We start from the raw sequence: 21127 nt of genomic DNA on the forward strand, positions 1-21127 counted from the left end.
GCTGTGGTATAAGTCAACCTTTATTGAAATGATCTTCAATGAAGGATAAACTAACTGTGTAATTTCTAAAATAAAATATTGATAGGAAGTACATTACGGAATAAGCTTACAAAGAAAACATATAATAAAGTGCACAGATCTCCATAGAAGCTCTACCTCAACTCAAAGAAATATATTTTGTTAGGACAGAAAGTTCATATAGAGGACAAGTAAGTAGCAAATATAAGAGTTTATTGTTCCAGACACAATACTATAGATGAATGGACTTCAGACCATCTATGCATTCTAAATCTCAAATAAATTAAGCATACCTGCTATCAATATCTTTGTTTCACACAAAGAAAATTACTCAGCGTAAGTCTACATGGTATATTGTATCAGGTGTTAATTTACTCTGCAATCATTCCAAACTAATTAAATCCATTGGACCTTATTAACAAAGCTGAGTTCAAGAAAGAAAGCAGATGCCCATGCAGCGGTATAAGTACCTAAGATGATATATTTATTACAACTCAGGGAGTGTGCTGAGATTTTTTACATTTCACCACAAAATCTTGTACAGAGGCCCTGACGGAGCAGCACCAGTAGTGATTTTCTAACAGAAATCACCACACACACTATCCTGTGTTCCAAAGCAATGGGCGTTGGATTGGAGTGGTGTAATCCATATAGTCGTATTAACTTTAGTACAGTTGGAGAAAATGGTTGTGACTGTCCTCAGTAGCATAAAAACACAGCCATTATATTTGAGTTAGATCAGATTTTCCCCACTACATGTGGCATACACAGGAACTCCTAAAGAGAGCTACTAGAATTAGCAACTAAGAAATTTGTTTTTTATAAAAAGCAATTTTTAAAGATTATCTCCAAAAAAGACTTAAATCTCAGGTTTAGTATTCTTCTGCTCAAAGTGATGGCAATTAGGAAAAAAAAAAAAAAAAAGTGTGAAGAGAAAGCACTTCTGTTCCCACTTGTAGGTACTATCTGGTAGTAAGAATTATCCAGTCCCTCTTTAATATGAATACACACAGAGAGATTACAAGGGCAGAATAATAAATGCTGTACTAGAAATAAAATAAAATGAATTAAGAAAAATTATCAGAAAATAAACATCTAAGGGATTATAGGTATAGTAGTAATAAATTAGTTTTCCCTTCACATTTTGATTTTAAAATAATTTTACTTCATTATGTTACTGCTTGTGTTTTGTGAGTGAGGTTATTTTGCTGACGCTTCATTTTGTTGTGTATTCGGTTATCAGCAGTGGGGCAAAATAACACATTTCCCAGTAAGGCATATTATTATACAATTTACTAAACATCATCAATCCATGGAGAGGAGATGGAGAGTTATTCTGTGACACCCAGACACCTCTCCATCCCATCAGTCAGTCCTCCAGCTTAGACCAGTACCAGAGGCACAGGGAACAGAACACTCCCTCCAACCACTTGGCTATCCAAATCCTACCAACAGTCTGGCCTCTATGTGGATACTTCCACCTTGGACTCAGCCCTGACATGTCAGAGAACCCTAGAGGGTGAGAGGTAGCCCTTCCTGCATGCCTGATGTGCTAACATCTTAACTACTTACTGCCTTTTAAAATTAGATTGTCTGCAGCCAAAGGTCACACAAGCAAGTAGGCTCAGAACAATCTTTCCCCATATCTACGATTGAATATTAATTGTTACCAGGGTTACTGTACCCTCTAGTCTCCTTCCCAAATGTCTTCCAAGAATGGAAAGTTAACAGCTCCATCATCCCTGTTCTTGTTTGTTTGTTTGTTTGTTGTTACTTTCTTGCACGTACAAGAGTAGTCTAAGCAGTTAAAGCTGACAGATATAATCATGGTCTCATTTATCTGAGTGGTGCTTGGAGACAGGCTTCATCCTGTGACAAGAAATAACTCCAAATGAGGTCAGGTCTACTAAGAAGGTAGATGATAAACCAGCTCCTTGCAAAGCTGGAGGATAGCTCAGAGACTGCTAAAGCAGGTAGCATGGTTTTAATTGACTCTGAGCAGCTAGAGGAAAGTTTTTTTCCCAGTTACTGCTAGATAGCTTTTGGACAGAAGCAGTGGTAATGGTGATAGGTGACATTAAACAGACACCAGTAAGTGTGTCCAATGCATTTAGCAGAAGTAGAAAATATGCTTTGTAAGCAAAAGATTCAACAGGTGTCAAAAGACTTGATGTCTGGAATAATTTTAGTAAGGAGAGGACTCAAAGGACAGAGGTGAATCATTGACCGTCTTGAGGCACCAGCATACATGTAAACTAATTACCCTGTGAATATTATAGAAAGAGGAGTAAGAAGAACCTACCATATATCTGTCATGTATTTTTCTTCCCTTTTCCTTCTTCAAACGATCCATCTGTATCAAATTGTTGAATGTTTCTCTATGTAAAAGATAAGAGATTAGGAAGACTTGAAATTTCATACATTCTGTTATTAATACCTGAAACAATGTAAGAACTGTTTATAACATCTTTTAATTCATCTTCATTTTAAATTAATTTAAGGAAGCATCTTAGAGAAAACAGTGGTTACTACATGTACAAAGAACACAGAGGAAGATAAATTTTGCTCTGGAGAATTTGTGACTGGAATATTTGGTCAGATATGAGAAGTTTTCACGGGATACAGTGAGGGGAATGGTACAACTCATTCTACCTATAAAGAATTCAGGGGAAAAAAAAAAAAAGAAAAAAAAAAAAGGATACAATATAATACTCAAAGTTTAATGTTTGAGGGGTTTTTATTTTTAAACAAAAAAGGAAATTTGTCAATATTTTATGAAATTTAAAGTGGTTGAGGAAAAAAAAAAAGAAACTGTAATGTGGTATTCTTTGGTTTCACATTGGAAAAGATCATGGATTCAATTTTTCAGCTGCTACTATATTTAATGAGGTAAAAAACAAACAAACAAACAAAAAAACATCTGAAGCCCCAGAAAGGACCTAAGAAATGGAATCTAAAACACTAACTTTCTATGAGAGAAAAGTCTATCAAAATTTATCACTATCACTGCCTAAACAAATATATCAAGGAAAAAACTTAAGGAAATGGACATGCAATTTAAGAATATTAAAGTGTTGATGGGATCATGTCCATTAATTAAAGAAAAATAAAATGCACTGGAGTCTCAAAACAGATAGCCCTTCAGGGGTACTTAGATTTACTTTCCAAAGCTAATACTGAATTTATTAGCCCCTATTTCTAAATAACTTAACTGATACTCAGTAAAAGTGCTTCAGATGTGCAAAATGTCAGATATCCCACATCTTTAACTGTTGTCATTATGAAATATCCCTAGGTGGGAAGAAACAGACCTTATCAAAATCAACAATTTTGGAAAACACAATTCTTTATGGTTTGCGAAAATATATGTAAAAGATTTCAAGAGAGATATTTTTTTTTTCCTTTTATTAAACTGCTCAATTATGTTTTTATATGAAAGCTAGTCTTTTTCTGCATAGAACAGGCAGTTAGCTAATCAAAGGTAGTTGAAGGATAGATAATCTGTGAAGTTTCATGCAATTTATGCGAGAGCAACGTTAAACTATACAATACCAAACATTTAAAATGTATATCTATCCCAAAAATTAAAAGAAAGGGAACAATAACAACATTTTTTACGCCACTGTAAGAAACGGAACTTTTATTTTCTTATTAAAGGGGGAAATACAAATAAAAAAAGAACTAACATTGCTCAAAATTAACTACTCCATGAGTAAACTCCCATTTAATAACTTTCATAAAAATAAACAAACTGAGCTCTACATGTCATAAGAGCCACGTAAAGTGGATGCCAACTGATGAAAAATCTCTATTCTACCAGTTAACAAATGAGTTTGATTTATGACATTTTCCTACAAATCTTATTCAAAAATTATAAAGAAAATTATACAGAGGATGTTTCTTTTGGTGAGGTGGTTGCAATATCTATTTGAATGCAATCATTTATTAATTGCAGTCTGCACTTTACAAGTATTCAGATGCTTACAAGTGGGCTTCCTACAATTGTAGTCTGAGTTACAGGAAAAGAGAGAGAAAATCAAAAGAACTTCATATAACAATACAGGACGCCTTGCTACACTATCACATTCATCAGACTTAAAAATTCAATGTCATTCATTTACCTCATTATATACATATATATATATTTCTGCTTCTTTTCCTTATGTAATGTAATTGAAGAGAAAGAAAATTGAATGAATGTAGTCCTTACTCCATCATTACTATCTCAGTTCATCCACTGCTGTTCATGTCTTCTCAACAATGTTGTGACAGTCTTGGCCATCCTTAGCTTCTGCCCTGGGAAGTTTGGAAAAAAAGAGCTTGTAATCAGAAGAGGTGACCCATTGAGCTGGCTCTTGATTTATTGCATAAATATTTTTTATCTATATATATTGAATTTTCTCTTGATGTTGCCTTTAGACTATAAAAATTTGTATTTTTATTTGTGCCTTTAATCAGCATATGCAATTAATCCATAAAGATTTATTCAAAGCATTTGTTATTTTCCTTCAACAGAATCAGTTTGATAAATCACCTATTCTTACACGAGAAAACATACAGAAACACTGTAAGTCTTCCAAACATGTTCTCTAGTTCATTATAGATGCATCCTAACATTCTCTTTACAAAAGTTGTTGCATTCAGTCCAGCACCTAAATGCTGTTAAAAACAGCATGTTACTTTACCATCCTTTAATTAAACAGTATGATATGTTTTGAAGAAAAAAATCATGTTACTGACTTATAACCAACCATTCAGAAGCATAATTCATATGAGGAAAGAATTCAGTGTGAACATTCTTAGAATGCTGCATCCAGCATGTGCTACAAAACAGTAAGAGTCCCATACTCTGGCCACACTCTTTTAGATATTCTATGCACCGAGTGCAACATTGAATATCAAAATGAATTTTTTTTATCATCATTATGATGCTAGGCGTCTTCTGTCTCTCTAAAGGAATATCTGAGCTGAAGTCCAGTCAAGCTTGTTCACTTAAAAAACTCTTTTGATAGTTGTTTAATTTGTTTAGTTTCTATACTTTAGGTCGGCCTCTGCTACGTACTCATACCTTCATGTGGGTCTTGCTCTCTCAGAGAAACATTCACACTCTTTTAACGACGTCAAGGAGAAACATTTGTAACACTGGCTGATCCATTCAGTTGTTGATAGCTGTTTACTTAACACAAATGACACTCTATGGCCTGGTCACCTTTGTGTGGGCATAAAGTGACTTTCTTTTCAACACAGATAATTAAAAAACTCAAAGTCAAAGTTATCATTTAAAACAGAGATTTAAAGAACATTTTATAACAAGCTTTTGTTTGGATTGAGAGTGATAAGCTAACAAAAACGAAAGTTGGAAGAAAAAGAAAAAAACAGTAAGGAGACTGTAAAGCCATGTAGATATGTAGGATGGAATTACCTCCTGTCTCTGGTAGTAACTTTCAGTTGCCCTATGAAATAACATTTTCATTTTAATAAAAAATAGATTTTCTGAGCTTAAAAGCCTCTTGGTCTTTACAAGCTCCTTGTGTTAAAAGACCTATGAAGGTATGCCTCAGAGCTCCAGCTGGCTCAGGGACCTGCTACGACAGACCTAGCTTCTTATTACAGCTTCACAGGCTGGCATTTCCCAGACTTCTGGTGAGAAGAGAAATTTAGACTAGCAGTAATCTGCAGACCTATCATGACTTGTTATGAGGCAATCATTTACTCTGCAGAAAACATGGGAGGGTGAAGAAAATGATTTTATCAAGATACTTTTCATGATTCTGCATATGTATTCCATATTCCATGGATTACTTTACAGGAGCAATTCTGAAAAGGGGAATTGTTTTGACTATGTTGCGATTTACTGATATCTGCCAGTTTAGTAATAAAAAGAGAGAAAACCCCATCAGAGCAAATCAATATGTGACTACTTCACAAGGCCAATTTGACTGTGTCAGACAGTAGTATTGTGAAAAACCTTGTCTGTTGGATAAGGTCTATGTACAGTCAATTTGAAGATAAGTAGAGAATATCAGAATACAGTTATCCGAAGTTACAGAAGCAAATGACAACAGTTAGAGAATTGAATAACCATTGCAAGGACAAAAAAAAAAAAAAAAAAAAGTAATTAACACATTCACATGGCTCATTTGTTTGAAGAGAAAATCAAGGCAGAAATGATAGCACATGTCAAAGTTGAAAAATATTTGAAAAAGGAGCATTTTTAATCCTTCATTCTGAATATTAGCAGATTGTGAAGTTCTATCTTAAAATCTGTCTCCAAATGCTCAACATGATAATTGTCAATATTTTATTTCAGATAAAGTCATAGTATGATTAACAAGAACATCAAATTTACTTGATGTTCTAGGTACTTCTCCAAAGTACTGAGTAAGTAGTAAGACAAAAATGTAATTCAACAAAGGATGTGATATTTACAGTTAGCACTGAAGACTCTCTTCCCCTCCCACCCCCCAATTTTTTTTCTTCTTCTTTTCCCTTAAAATTAACACAAAATTCACTCCAATAGTTTCAGTTTTTTTCTGTGCTTTAAGCAGGCGCAAGCACTTTGACTACTCATGCTGTTAAATTAATATTAACTCATCTTTTTTGCACATCCTGATGGGTTTTGATGGATTTCTTTTTCATTAATATTAGCTCTGATACTGTAAAGAGTAAAAAAAGAAACCAAAAAAACCCACCCACACGATGAACAACAAAAAAATCATTAGACCTCACTCTTATATAAGTCTTGCATTATCTACTGTTTCCATATTCATCTAATTTCGTCTGTTACAGATTGCAGATTCAGCAATTAAATTAAACATACCCTTGCTGAAGTGGCACTGTTGATCTGCAGGGCTTCATGCTTGGTTTCAGCCTTATGCTTTGGCTTCTCTGTGCACTGTTCGTCTTTTGTGCAGTTTTCATTAGAAGCCCCAGGCAGCTTTACCTTGCTCTCCACAAAGCAACAGTCAGCTTAATCAAACAGGTAAATTCAGCCTGTGGGTTAGGTTGAACCAGAAAGCCTGTCTCAGGCTCTTATGAAATGGTATTGCACTTATCAGATTTTCTTGTGCCAGGAAAATAATGAAGATATTTTGGTAAATGTTCCTGCCACCAACCCTGACTTTGCCATTGCTACAGTGGTGACCTTCCAAAGACAATAATCTGAAATGAAATTTAAATGAACTGTAGAAGTACAAAATGCTAATTTCAGTAAATATTAGATCGGTGACAAAAAAAGGAATAGCGAAAAACCTCTTTTTTTTTTTTTTTTTTTTTTTTTTTATCTTTTTATAAATATTTATTTCCAAACTACCTGGAAATAAATCTTTTTCTTTCCCAACATACTCTTCCTTTAGCAATAGCTTCAGGTAAGAAGCTACATTATCACAATATATTCAAGAATTGGTGCTTATTATGCCCTTCTTGATTTCAGACCTTATACTGATATATCCTCCTTTGAGAATCTGAACCTCAGATTTTACCAAGACACTGTGTCTTGAAGCATTGGTGGGCATGGGGAACTGCACTCAGACTGAAGAGCACAAAAGATGGATGATACCTCTACAGTGTTCTTTTACTGAGTGCCCATTGATGAGTGTGAAAGTTCACAATTCCAATGCAACTTGTAGAATAAACAGTATAATATCTTAAACTAATTTATCCCCTTTTCGTGTTGTTTAGTTATTTTGCTAAGAAATAAACATTAACAAAGGATGATTAAAATCAAGAAAGGATCTTACCTACCTTCCACAACTGTTCATTTTAAAATCTAAATTTAGATTCAAATTTAAGAATTTGAAAGAGTCACAATTGAACAGTCATATTCTGGAATGAGTATTGTGGCTTGAACTTCTTGAGAGATGCATTCAGTATCCTAACCACAAAATATTTAGCTTGTCAAATGCAGATCATAAATTCTGGGGGGATGAGGGGGGAGGGGGAATATATATATATATTAACTGTGGTTTGAAACTTTTTCTTAGATAACTGATTGAGGATCAATATGTACGGAACTCAAAATCATCACTCTTTCAGGTCTGATGTGCATTCACATAAGAATAAATATTTTTTAATGACAGTAAATAGCTTCAAATATTTTGAATATTTTTGGAAACAATAGATATTTGATCAGCTTAGGAAAAATGCACATTCTTGGGTTTGCTTCCTTTGAATTAGTTGACCTACAGACTAGTTCTGTTTTTTTGGTACTGCAAATATGGAAGGCTGTTTACAGATTTTAAACCAAAAAAGAGTCTTTGATCACACAGACTCACATCTCAGTGTCTTATTCTATTTCTCTTGCATAATGCTCTATGATACACAAACTCCCCCTTCCCCCTTAGCCCCCATACAGACACTCATGTACACATTTGTGATTAAATTTATTAAAGAAATTCCTGCTATTGACACTTTCTTCAGATCATTGTGGATGATCCACATCTGGAAAGAGCAGAATTAATCAGTGCAATTCTTGTGCAACTAGGACAAAGGGTAACTAGACAAGTTCAAGGACGTTAGATTCATAGAACAAAATGATAACGAAAAAGGCACCTCTTAGTTGCGTGCTCACATCCCTCTTCCCCATATTCCTCCAAATTTATCCATATCAAAAATTAATACTTTTTGAAGGGACAGAGATTTTATTTTGGCCTATCTCTATGCTCATCTTTTGGAATTTTGAGCCTCTCAGACTGCAAGATATCACACATGCTGAAAGATTTAATCCAGAAGTTTCTGGATAGAAAAAATATCTATGAAAAATGTATGTACTGTCTTGTTGTGAAGTCTTTAAAATAATGATAGATTTACCAACTGCTTCAGGTATTGATTAAAATGATACTGTTTGATGTTGAGTTGTGATGTGATAATTTCTGATCTGTGGACATAACTGATGACTACAGTCATTTACAGTAACCTATATATCATGTTCTGGAACAGAAAAAATATGGTCTTTGGCAAACTTTAACAAAAGTTTGATTTTTTTAATCAGGCTCAAAACCTGCATCTCAGCAGTTCATTTGGATAATCAAGAAAGTAGAATGGACAAGCAAATTCTGTATGCTCTGAAATCCAATTCTTTGTACAAAAGTAAGAATGCAACCACTTTTCCAGATTTGACTACAAACTACCATGTAGGGCACAAGACATATAGAAGGTATGCAGGGGAAGGAGACACTTGAGAAAGCAGCTGTATGAATGAAATGAATTTTCCCTAATTGTTTTTGTATCAGCAGCACCAAAAATACTGCTAAGAATTCTTCTTATCACTTCCTAACTGAAAACTAGATTTACCTCTAACCATTAAGCCAAAATCAGCACCTGCAGCTGTTGTCAGTGGTGTTTTTCACTGTATCATTCTCTAGAGATTTTGTAACAATAGAGAACTGAACACAAGAACCAGATGCTGGAAAATAGAAGATAAGAAAAGTAAATGTCATTTGCCTTGTTTAATATACAGTCACTTAGGTTACCATCACACACAAAGTCAGGTTGTTTAATTAAGAAGTTTGTGCTGATGTCATAGATTCATGTCAGGTAAATACGTTGCCATTTAGAACATACATAAAACTTTTGATTAAACATACATGAATAGAAAATTAAGGCATTGCAGATGCTGCTACTGCAATTTACACGAAAGAACTGCTGCAGTTATTAAGATGTCATTAGAGTTTTTAATTAGTTGAAATGTTAATGAAGGAGCTCCTGTTGCCTCTGTATCCCAGCTGCTGTAAATCTGAAATCACGTAATGAGGGTACTAGTTAATATCCTACTTGTCACTAGCACTCAGCATATTTTATGTGAGATTTTGGGATTGAATGGAGTGCTACAAACTCTTATTTCAAGTTCACTTCTTGCATCTTTTATGTGAATTTCCTTAATGTTATTTTCAGTACTCATCCATCCACCTCCTCAACTACTCTCTTCTTTCTCACCTGAATATGAATGACTCTTTTGACTTCTAGTAATATACCTAAATAAAAATCTGATGCAAATAGGCACAAGATTTTGTGAATGTATACTGGATTTTCCTCTTCCCTCAGCCCAGAAATTTTGGCTACTGGATATCTGAGGAGCCTTAGAAACATTCTTTTCTGCCTCTTGTTAAAAAAAGGATTACTGCATTGCTTCACACTTTGGACACACCTGAAAAAATTCTTTGTGCTTCCCATCACTTATGCTTCACATTTCAGAAGGTGTAAGAATATTTGAAAGAATCATCCTTAAATCTGACCACTTAGAACACTTTGCCACTTGAACAAGTATGCTATGTGCAGACCACTGAGGTTTCCCTATATATTTTACAGAATCAGTCTGGATATGTTACAGTCAAAACTTGCTATTTCCTAATTGTCAAACTATTAATATAATGCTGCATTACGTAAATATTATGGAAAAGTTTTTCAGCCTAAAGTTATACGTGACTTAAGAATTTTGCCTTAAGCCATAATTGAAAGCTAAACTCAAGGAAAAGACTCTCTAGGAAAGACAAAGTTGTGATTGGCATGTGGGAATAACTTTATTGGAAACTAAGAGGCTGAGAATACAGCGCTTTGGAGGGAAAAAATTGTTTCCATCTGAGGCATAAATTGCACATGAAATAAAAAATGAACAGAAAAATGTTTGGACAGTTGCATATGGTTCAACAAATCCTTAAACAGAAATGTATTTGATAAAAAAAAAAAAATATATGTATATATAATATCAATACATAACTCTTGTATCATCTTTCAGTTTCATGGGGGGGAAAAAAAAAAAGTTCTGTTATGGCTTCCAAATTTCCTCTGCTGACTCGTGATAGCCTCCAAACAAACTAACCAGCAGCATTTACACTTCACATTTTCATTGTTGTGCCTGTAGCAGATAGACGAGAGCAAAACAGCAAGCAGTCCTAATGCCTGCTTGAAGACAGTGGAGATAAGAAATCTGCAATAATAGCCCTTTTTCAATACCATGATACAGAGGCATACTGTAAACCATCAAAAGTGTAAACCACAGTGTAAACATGGATCTATCCTCTTCTTGAGGCATCTTTGTCCTTCATTTCTTCTCATTCCTCTCCACAGGAGAGAACATACCACCTTTCTAAATTTTGATAAACAAATATTTGCACTCTCTTTGTCCATCTCACTAGTAATAAGTTGCTCTTTTTTTCCTCTTTCCTCTACAACAATAGTTGTACAGAAATAAATTATAATCAGAATGAAATTTAAACAAAGTCTGAGGATTTCCTTTTTTCTAAATGGGGAAAGTGTATTCATATTACTAAATAATCAGTTAAATGTTTATTCTTCTCTTTTCCATCTATTATATGTCTGCCTAACTTGAAACAAATTACTTTCTGGTACTGTTACTTTCTGCCATACAGTTTACATAAGACTTTGTAAACTAAAATTGACATGTTAAGCAACAGTCAAGAACTTTTAAATTTTGGCTTCTTCTAAGGCATTTTTTTTTTCCTCTGCTACTTTTATTTCTTTCCATAACAATTCCTAAACTTGACTATTTATGAAATTCCTTTTCCTTTCAACGTAAGTGTCTTTTCTGCTATGTGTGGTGATAGTTATTTTTGAGGAGTTATGGACTGTAATAATCCTGAAAGCAAGAAGTTATGTGTTATAACTACATTTTGTTGATAAATATTGAGTAGTACATGAGGACATCAAAGGTGCAAGGTATTAATTTAGGGCAAATAAAATTATGCTACAGATCTCTGAGATCATCTGTTGTCTTTCTACTCATTTACTTACTGAAAATTACAGTAACATGAACCCATGTATATTTATGTCAAGATTTATTTGGAAAATATCATGATCTTGATTATCACATCAAACAAAAAATCAGTTTTGCAGAACTGGATAGAAAGGGTAATTTGAGATGCATATTTTTCATATGCAAATAAAGAAAGAAGATTGAGAGAGCATTTAAAAATATGCTCATATTCCTAAGACATACGTTGTTACAGGGAAAGCTAATTGTCACTGCCATAACCATTACCAATGTTTTTGTCTCTGATGATCCTCAGGAGAATTTGTGTTGACAGTGTATTTAAGCAGCAACACAGGAGACTACAGCAAAATAAACGTTTGTGTGAAAGAATGATAAGAAATTAAGATAATTAAGATACACAGCAGAACATCTTCAATGTTAAATTCATTTCAGAATACTTCAGATGACTCCATGTTGGATATAGAATGGAATGGACATAGTATTTGTTACCAGTGTGCTCGCTATACACAGGGTAATATGTTGGATTTTATTGTTTTTCTTCTTTATTTCATGGTTCTCCTCCGGTCTGCTAGCTCCTTGCAGAGATGGTAAAATGAATAGTTTACAGTATCAGAAACAACAAATTTGACAAATTCATTTTCCTCTTACAAAGAGATTTTATATACTAACTTATCTCATTCCAACTAGAGAAAAAAAAATCTTGTAAAATAAAACAAAGTATCTGAGCAGGAATTGATGGACTTTTCTAGACTTGCTTACTCTGGAATATGCATAGGAAAAATAGCACTCAAAAATTACTTCAAATTAAATGTATGCACACTGTTTGAACACACATATAAAGAGTTTAATAAACTAATAACAAATAAAAACAAAAAAGTATTTTTCATATAAGGCAATATGCTATATCATTTAATAGGATGTAGAAAACTAACCTGTTCTTGTTTGTTTGTTTGTTTTTAGTGAATAAAGGGCATGATATTTTGTAAACATAAAAACATTTATATTTGCTTGTGTTTTTCTCTGTGTGATTTTCTGTTGTCTTTCCTTAGGGTAATTGAAATTTTATAAGACAAAAACTTATTTTTATTTTATATTACGAATGCAAAATATTCTTGAAAATCACAGAAGATTGTCATGAAGTTACTATCCATATCCATATCCATATCCATATCCATATCCATATCCATATCCATATCCATATCCATATCCATATCCATCATCTATATATACCAGTCAAAACTAAATTGCATCACATTCTTATAACTGTATCTCACCTTATATTTATTTCACATAAATATATGCAATATTATGTGGAGTTTCTCTGTTTTGTAAATTGAAAATAATATTTGGTAGTTATATAAATTTATTATAGTGAGAGAATTGTGTGATTGTTAAGTTCTACACAACTAGTATCTTGTTCATATCAGATGCATATCAGATGTTTTGATTTTCACTATTATTATTATTAATAATAATAATAATATGGAAATAAACCTATTTTTTTCACAAACTCTAATGCCACAAATTTATATCACAGCCTAATCAAAATTCATCAAATGCTAAGTTAAAATAAAACATTCAAGGGAATTAGAAATTGTTACTACTACTTGCTCATCATTGCCCCACTGCAAAAGGTTGTTGATTCTGGATTACCAAAAGAATTGTTCAAATGAACAATCAAAATGAGTTTGGCAAGCTAACACTATTTACATTCACAGTCTGGATTTTTGCTACCTATCTACATGTATCTTCTTTTGATACAAGGGATCAGTCTGAGTAGATGAACAGATCTCTAGATCTAGAAAGAGTTTGTTCGAATAGCTGCATTTGGATTCTTATTATGAAAAGCGCTGTTTTTAAGGTCATTTTTATGTTCTCTGAAGATTCTTTAGGTTGCAGAGATGCCTGCAAGAAACATTTAACAGTTATTCAGATCTGAACTACATTATTACCTGTCTTAATAAATAGTTTTTATCTCAACCCATGAGTTCTATATTGTTTCCAATTCTCTCCCTCATTCTATTTAGAAGAGTGAAAGGTTGTGTGGTGGTTAGCTGATTGCAAGGTTAATCCACAGCATTATCTTTTTTTTTTTTTTTTCCCCTTTTCATTTCCTTGTTCAGAATTGTGAAATATTTTGTTCCAGAAATTGTTGCTTATTTTGAAAAGTGGGAAACTTCCAGTGTCTCTGGACAAACCATATTCTTGAGACTTCAAGACCAAGACTCCTGATAATAAGTCCCTTCACATGCAGTTTTCAAGGCAGACTGCTATGGAGATATTACCTGTAGGCCAGAATTTAGTTTAATTTGTATAACAAGTCATAGAAATTTATATCAGTAACCACATTTGAACATATATATAAGTTTAAGTAACATTAAGAAAGGAAAAGGATGTAAGCTTGTCTGAGGCCACAACCTCAACAACACTATCTCCAGCCCTCATGTTGTCTTCTCCATCTGACACTAACACGGGATAATTTTCCTTCTACTTCTCCATAGGATCGCTCTTTGAGTCCACAGCATCAGCTCTTGTTGGCATATTTTGAAAAGGTTCTACCTCAAGAAAATAAATGAAAGTTACATGCCACAAGTGAGGAACATCTCACAAATAAATGTGTAGTGTTTCCTAGTGCACAGAAATTGTGCTGCATGACGCAAGACAAAATCATCTGACCAAAAGTAATACACTGTATTTTGCACTTGATATACACATAAATCTACTTTGATTTTTTTTTTTTTTTTTCCTTTGCCCTGGAAACAAGGTCAGGTTTCATAATCAAATGCTTTTAATGACCTCTGTTTGTTAATTACATAATACTCCACATTCTGTTCTAAGATGCAGTCTTTAAATTTAATTTTTCTGTATTCTCCTTAGAGCTGGCAAATTGCCACTGGGGATTTTTTTTTGAGTGCTATATGCATGTTGTATTACATTCTTCAAACATGTTGTATTTAATCCTTAAGAATGTTCATAGAGATTTATTACAGAAGTAGACTGAATACAGTAGGTATCAAAATTGCTCAGATAGATAGTCATATCATCCAGTCTTTCCTCTAAAAGAACAAGAGAATAATCAGCTCACATGCGTTAATAGTGTTATGTTACAGTGTAAAAACAGTGGGAAAAAAATCAAAGTGAAGGAATTTTAACAAAATCCTCCACGATCACCCTTTATACAGGTGAAGTATTGGAAAGATGCAGTGGTTCAGCTATGAAACACAGAGATAAACATAGACTGATATAGAGAAATGAGAAAAAAAATGGCAAAAAAAAAAAAAAAAAAAAAAAAAACTTTTCTGGCTTTACTGACAATCTAGAGTAAAACCTTTACTGATACTGAATAATATATTTTCAGGTGGGTGACATACTATATTCTATTCAGAGAAAAGAAAAAAAAAAAAGCTGGATTCTTTCTATCCATATTTGAAAAACATTCAGGCTACTGAGCTGTGGTCAAAAGGGGCTGTAAACATATATCTGAGGAAAATGTACTGCAGATAATCTTAAAAAGCATGAGTATGTCCCTGTAAATGCAATTATAGGAGTAGAATTCAAGAAAAGAGCATTGTATCAGAATTTCTAAAATCTGAGAAAGCCTCAAGGACTTGCTTTGGCTGTTGTTTTGAAGTGCTTTTTCACAATGATATTGTACAGTAAGTAATCAGTAACTCTAAGCTCACAAGTATACTGTTTTGAACTCTTATGGAGAAGTGGAGTAAGAAAAAACCTGTAAAATTCCACTCGATGCTTTGAAAATTTACCTCCTAGTGTTCCTGAGAATTATTTCACCCATATGGAGAGGACTAGAAGGAAGTTAGTAATTAACTGAGGCAAGATCTTTCAGAAAAAGTATGTTAGAAACATAAGTTGCTTAAACCAAAACACTTATAGGTGATTTGGGGAAGTTCAAAAGCTGTAATCCTTAAAATCTATTCCTTGTTACAAGATACTAATGCAAGAGTGCATCATCAACAGTCAACAAATGGGAAAATAAGATTTATTCTCCAAATAGAAACTTGAGGATTTTACACTCCCTTTCATCTTTAAAGTCTTCAATAAGGAGACTACTGTCACTTTCTTGATAGACTATTGAAAGAACTGTTATCTTTTAAGGTTTAATTTTGAACATTACTACATCATCTTCTATATTCCCTCATGTCTTTACAGATTTGTTTAGAAATATTTTTTTGTGTGTGTATGACTGAGTCTCAAATTTGTAATTTTTTCAACAGTGAAACAGAAGATAACCACTGCTGACCCCAATTACAGTCAAGATTGTACAGACTTATTCATATATGCTGAATGATTTGGTCTGTAATAACAATACATATATTTATAGAATTCTTCTTTTCTACCTCCCTGAAGCTACACACTGACCAAGATAAAGGAGATGGAAATTTAAAATACATATTAACAGGAGATGGGGCTGGCAGTCTGTTCATTATAGATGAAAATACAGGAGATATTCATGCTGCAAAGAAATTGGACAGAGAAGAAAAGTCCCTGTATGTGCTACGTGCCAAGGCTATAGACAGAAAGTCTGGAAGACAAGTGGAGCCAGAGTCTGAATTTATCATTAAAATCCACGATATCAATGACAATGAACCAAAATTCACCAAGGATCTGTACACGGCCAGTATCCCGGAGATGTCTGGAGTTGGTAGGTAAAAAATTATCCTTATGTAGAATCCAAACATTTTTGGGCTGATTTGGAACTTGCAAATAATTTCTTATCTGAGATACTTAGTTCCTGTAAACATCCAAGGAAAAAATTCTGTTGTCAGTAGGGTAACAGAAATGATTGATTCATGTTTTTATTTATTTGTTTAATCTTCATCCACATTTAAATCCTTTTTCCACATTATAAGCTACTCTTTTGCTCTTTTAAGCCCACTGGACCTGCAAGGAATGTAAGATATATAATTGTCTTATCAGTTTTGTCACAGCTGTGAATGTCATTTCTATAAAATGCATTTTCATTATATTTATAATGTGTAATCTACCAAACCTTTTTGTAGCTTTAGACATGAGCCACTCTTAGGAAGTAAGTATTCAAATCAATTTGTGTACCAAAATGATGCAAAATATCTTGCTAAAGTACTGAAGGATTTGGTTTTGGATTGTTGCTTTTATTTCTTTGTTATCAACATTAATATTATTATTATTATTTTATTATTATTTTTTTTAGGATACTAAACATATGAACATCTTTCCCAAATAAATAGTTAGTTAAATGAATATATTAAAAAACAAAAACAACAAAAAAACTAGATTAAAGTAATTCACAACTGCATTGAAAGATGTGGAATTCCATTAGAAGTTGGGTGAGAAATATAGCCTCAAAGTATAATAAATCTTTGAGCTTTGTAGAAATAATAGCATCACAGATAGTATTCACAATCACATATTCATTAGAGTTAATAATGATCATCTATGTATTTGAATTGTTTACAGTAGAGACAATCTCTCTGATGAGTAAGTGTAAAATACATGGGACAATGGGGAACAAGGTATATCTCAAGAGTTATTTACTTATCATGAATTAGTGTAATGGTTTGCAAAATCAGCCCTGGATTATGTCATTTCTCTGACAGAAAAAAAAAAAAAAAAAAAAAAAGCACCTATGAATATTTGTGACCAATATGGGCCTTTGCAAAAATAATTTCCTGAAGTTAATTATTATCACCGAGTGCAATTGGCCTTCTGTGATGGATGGCATGAGTGGACAAAGGAAAGGCAACTGATGTCATCTACCTGGTCTTGTGCAAGGTTTTTTGACATGATCCTGTATCACATCCCTACCTCTAAATTGGAGACACGTGAATTTGAAGTGTGGAGTTTTCGGTGAATAAGAAATTGGTTGGAAGGACATAGTCAAAGGGTTGTGGTCAGTGGATGTATGTCCAGATGGAGGCCAGCAGTAATGAGTGGTGTCCCCCAGCATTCCATTCTTATTAGGACCAATGCACTTTAACACCTTTATCAGTGATATAGATTATGGGGTTGAGTGTATCCTCAGCAAGTTCGCTGATGACACCATAATGGGTAGTGCAGATGATATAATAGAATGAAGGAATGTTATCCAGAATGACCTTGGTAAACTTGAAAGGTGGGTCCTTGTGAACATTATGACGTTCAGCAAACCTAAGTTCAAGATTTTGCACTTGGGTCAAGGTAATCCCAGATATGTGTACAAGCTGGGAGAACTCATTGAAAGCAGCTCTGTGGAAAAAGACCTGGGGATCCTGGTGGATGAAAACCATAATATGAGCCAACAGTATCCACTTCAGCTTGGAAAGCCAATGATATTCTGGGCTGCATCAAAAGAAGGGTGGCCAGCAGGACTAGGGAGGTGACTGTCCTCCTATTCTCTGCCATTGTGGGGTCCCATCTAGAATAGTGTATGTTCAAGTCTTAGCCCCCAGCAAAAGAAATATGTGGAGATTTTGGAGAGGATCTAGAGGAAGAGCACAAGGATGATCAGAAGGCTGGAGCAACTCTGGAGTTTGAGGGAGCTGGGCTTGTTCAGTCAGGAGAAGGGAAGGCTGAGGGGAGAACTCATTACGAAGAACTTTCCAGTACATACAAGGAGATTATAAAAAGGAGAAAAATAAACTTTTTATATAGATAGAGATAGGACAAAGGGAATGGTTTTAAACTGAAGGACGGGAGATTTGGATTAGATATCAGGGAAGTTTTTCAGAGAGAGGGTAGTGAGGTGCTGAAATAGGCCACCCAGGGAGGTTGTGGATGCCCATCCTGTTCAAGACCAGGGCCCTGGGCAATCAGATCTAGTACTTGATCTAGAGGTTGGCAGCCCTGCCTTCAGCAAAAGTTTGGAACTTGATGATCCTTGAGGTCCCTTCCAACCCAAATTTATGATTCAATGATTCTGTGATAATGTAACCTGACACTTTTATAATAATGACAATGGAATTCCTACAGTACTACGTGTAATGTGAAGAGTCTTAAAATAGTTATTTTAAAGATGAATGCAAACAGAAAAATCTTTTCCAATTTTCCAAATTTTCAGAATTTTCAATTGTCAGTAATGCAATCAAATTACTTACACCTCAACACTTAATCTCTTGAGAGTTTTTGTCACACACTGCTATTAGTAAATGAGATAGGTGTCCAATAGCTAAATTTGGTATGGAAACAGGTTCTGGAACTGCAGAATTTAAAATGAATCTTAGTGTCATAGAGTTATGTAAAATAAATGGTGACAGAAGAGCAACCAGCCCTGAGGTATTATAGAGTGAATAATGCTTGATAGGGTTGCTGTAGTTAGGAAAAGTAGTATGTCTGAAAAGGAAGATCAGAAAACAGTGAAAATGGAATGGAGAAAGAAAAGACTGAAATAACAAAAGTGCAAGAAGTGCAAAATCAAGAAGATTAAAGGCTTTAGAACATATTTATCCAACCTGTGTCTTCCTGGGCAGCTTGCAATGTGGCCTCACAAATTTTAACATTATGATGTGACTTTTAGCAATATTTTTCATTTTTCATGAATCTACTGAGCATAATTTGAATATGGGCTCATTAGGCAACAGTGGTATGCTATAGAGGGTTGGGAGCAGAGCAGTGCTAACTCTGCCTCTTGCACCCTCCACACACACTCGGTTGAACTGAAACTCACAAATATTACATGTTACGACTCTTGTGCCACTGAGTGAGAAAACAATGATTACTAAGTTTCAACCCACTTACACATGTGAGTGCCTCTAAAGACATGTGGGTTTTGTTATTAAGCAGACACACAAGCTTTCTTGTTTAAGTTGGCTGTGTTATTTCATAAAATAATTTAATGCATTCATTAGTTTCACAAAAACACAATCCCACTAACTTTAAGTTTTTGTTGTTACATTTTTTATGTTTTAATAAAAATATTTAAAAATAAAGGAGGCGTTGTTATTTATATAGGTTTAATATATTATATATTTTATATGCGGCCCAAGAAAATTCCTCTTCACTCAGTGCACCCCAGGCTAGCCGAAAGGTTGGACACCCATGCTTTTGAAGAAAGAATTAGGTGCCTCCTTAAGACCCTCTATAACAAATGAAGAGAATAAGAATTGAAATACAAAATCCAGAATTTCTAGCAGAGAACATACAGAATAAAAAACTCAGCGTAGAACTGTGTTACACGCTATAAATACTCAGGATGATGACTGTTATTTTTTATAACTATGTATAAACAGATCCTTGCATGCTTAATCAGACTGTTTTTCTGACTGGGAAGAACTACAGAAATACACTATACATCTTAAGACACAAATGCACTCACAATGATGAGGTAAAAATTTTTTGTGGAGTTTTCAGTTTCTTACTACTGTTGACTTCTTTCTATCAATTTTGTGTCTTACATCTAAAGATTTTTAAAATATAAATATTAAATCTATAGTCTTTTTGTAAAATTAACCACAATGACTGCAGATATTTCTGAATGTTCAGAAAAATGTCATTGTGATTGAGCAGTTGAACTGAAATCACCACTAACTATTTTCCATATGCTCATGTATCTGCTATTCAAATTCTATATCATACTACATACTTCTCACTGTGTTACTGACTGTTTCTTGGAATAGTTAGATCTAGAGCACACAAGGGAAAAAATAAGCCAACACCTCCGACAGAATGTGTGATTTTCAGTACCAGTAGGTAAAACTCACTCATGTTTGACTTGCTTAATAGTAAGAAGAGTGAGAATGTAACATGGATTTTCGGCATAGCCTATCCAAGTCCAGAAGGGATGAATGCTTATTTGTGCATTAGTTTATGCTGATCCTGTGCTGCAGTATCTGCACTGCAGCCATCAAGCTGCATTTAAATTAACTTGGCTATGCTTATATCTGATCCAGTCATATCCCCAGCAGCATCATGGTATACCTAAAATGCTGTGCAGCAAATTTAGTTCTAGAAGCAATCAAAACTAGTGAAGTGAGCTGACTACAGTTTAATTTCAGATAGCTTTTATGGAAATGATCATGCTAAATGCTCACAGTGATATTAACTTAAAAAATTAAATTAGAAAGTTTAAGAGATTCTAAAACTCAGTAACATGGAATTTCTTATAAAAGTCCGCTACTATACTGAAGAACTGTTGATTAATAACTGCTGTAGATATGTTTGTAAATAGAATAGTAAAAGAATTTCGGATTGTTAAGATTTATGTCAGATGAGGTAAATTGATTTAATAAAAAATAATTTCAAAATGAGAAAAAATACTCTAGACAGAACAATAAAGGTTAATCAAAAAAAAAAAAAAACACAGAAAGTATAGGAAAACAGGATATTCACACAAGATGTTCAACATTTAAAATTAATATAATATCAAAACAGTAAGATGAAATCTTGGTCACAGTGAGGAGCAGGTAG

General features: G+C 33.8%; 1 protein-coding gene across 1 annotated transcript in view; it reads left to right on the forward strand.

Moving 5' to 3' along the window:
* Window positions 1-21127, forward strand: part of LOC116226556 (cadherin-9) — a 92015-nt gene that overhangs the window by 34332 nt on the left and 36556 nt on the right. Inside the window, exon 3 of the mRNA XM_031589456.2 lies at window positions 16115-16409. Coding sequence (XP_031445316.2) covers window positions 16115-16409 — 295 coding nt within the window. The remainder of the gene's footprint in view (window positions 1-16114; window positions 16410-21127) is intronic.

The sequence above is a fragment of the Phasianus colchicus genome, chromosome 3 (assembly GCF_987193195.1).
Source record: "Phasianus colchicus chromosome 3, bPhaCol1.hap1.1, whole genome shotgun sequence".
Lineage (NCBI taxonomy): Eukaryota > Metazoa > Chordata > Aves > Galliformes > Phasianidae > Phasianus > Phasianus colchicus.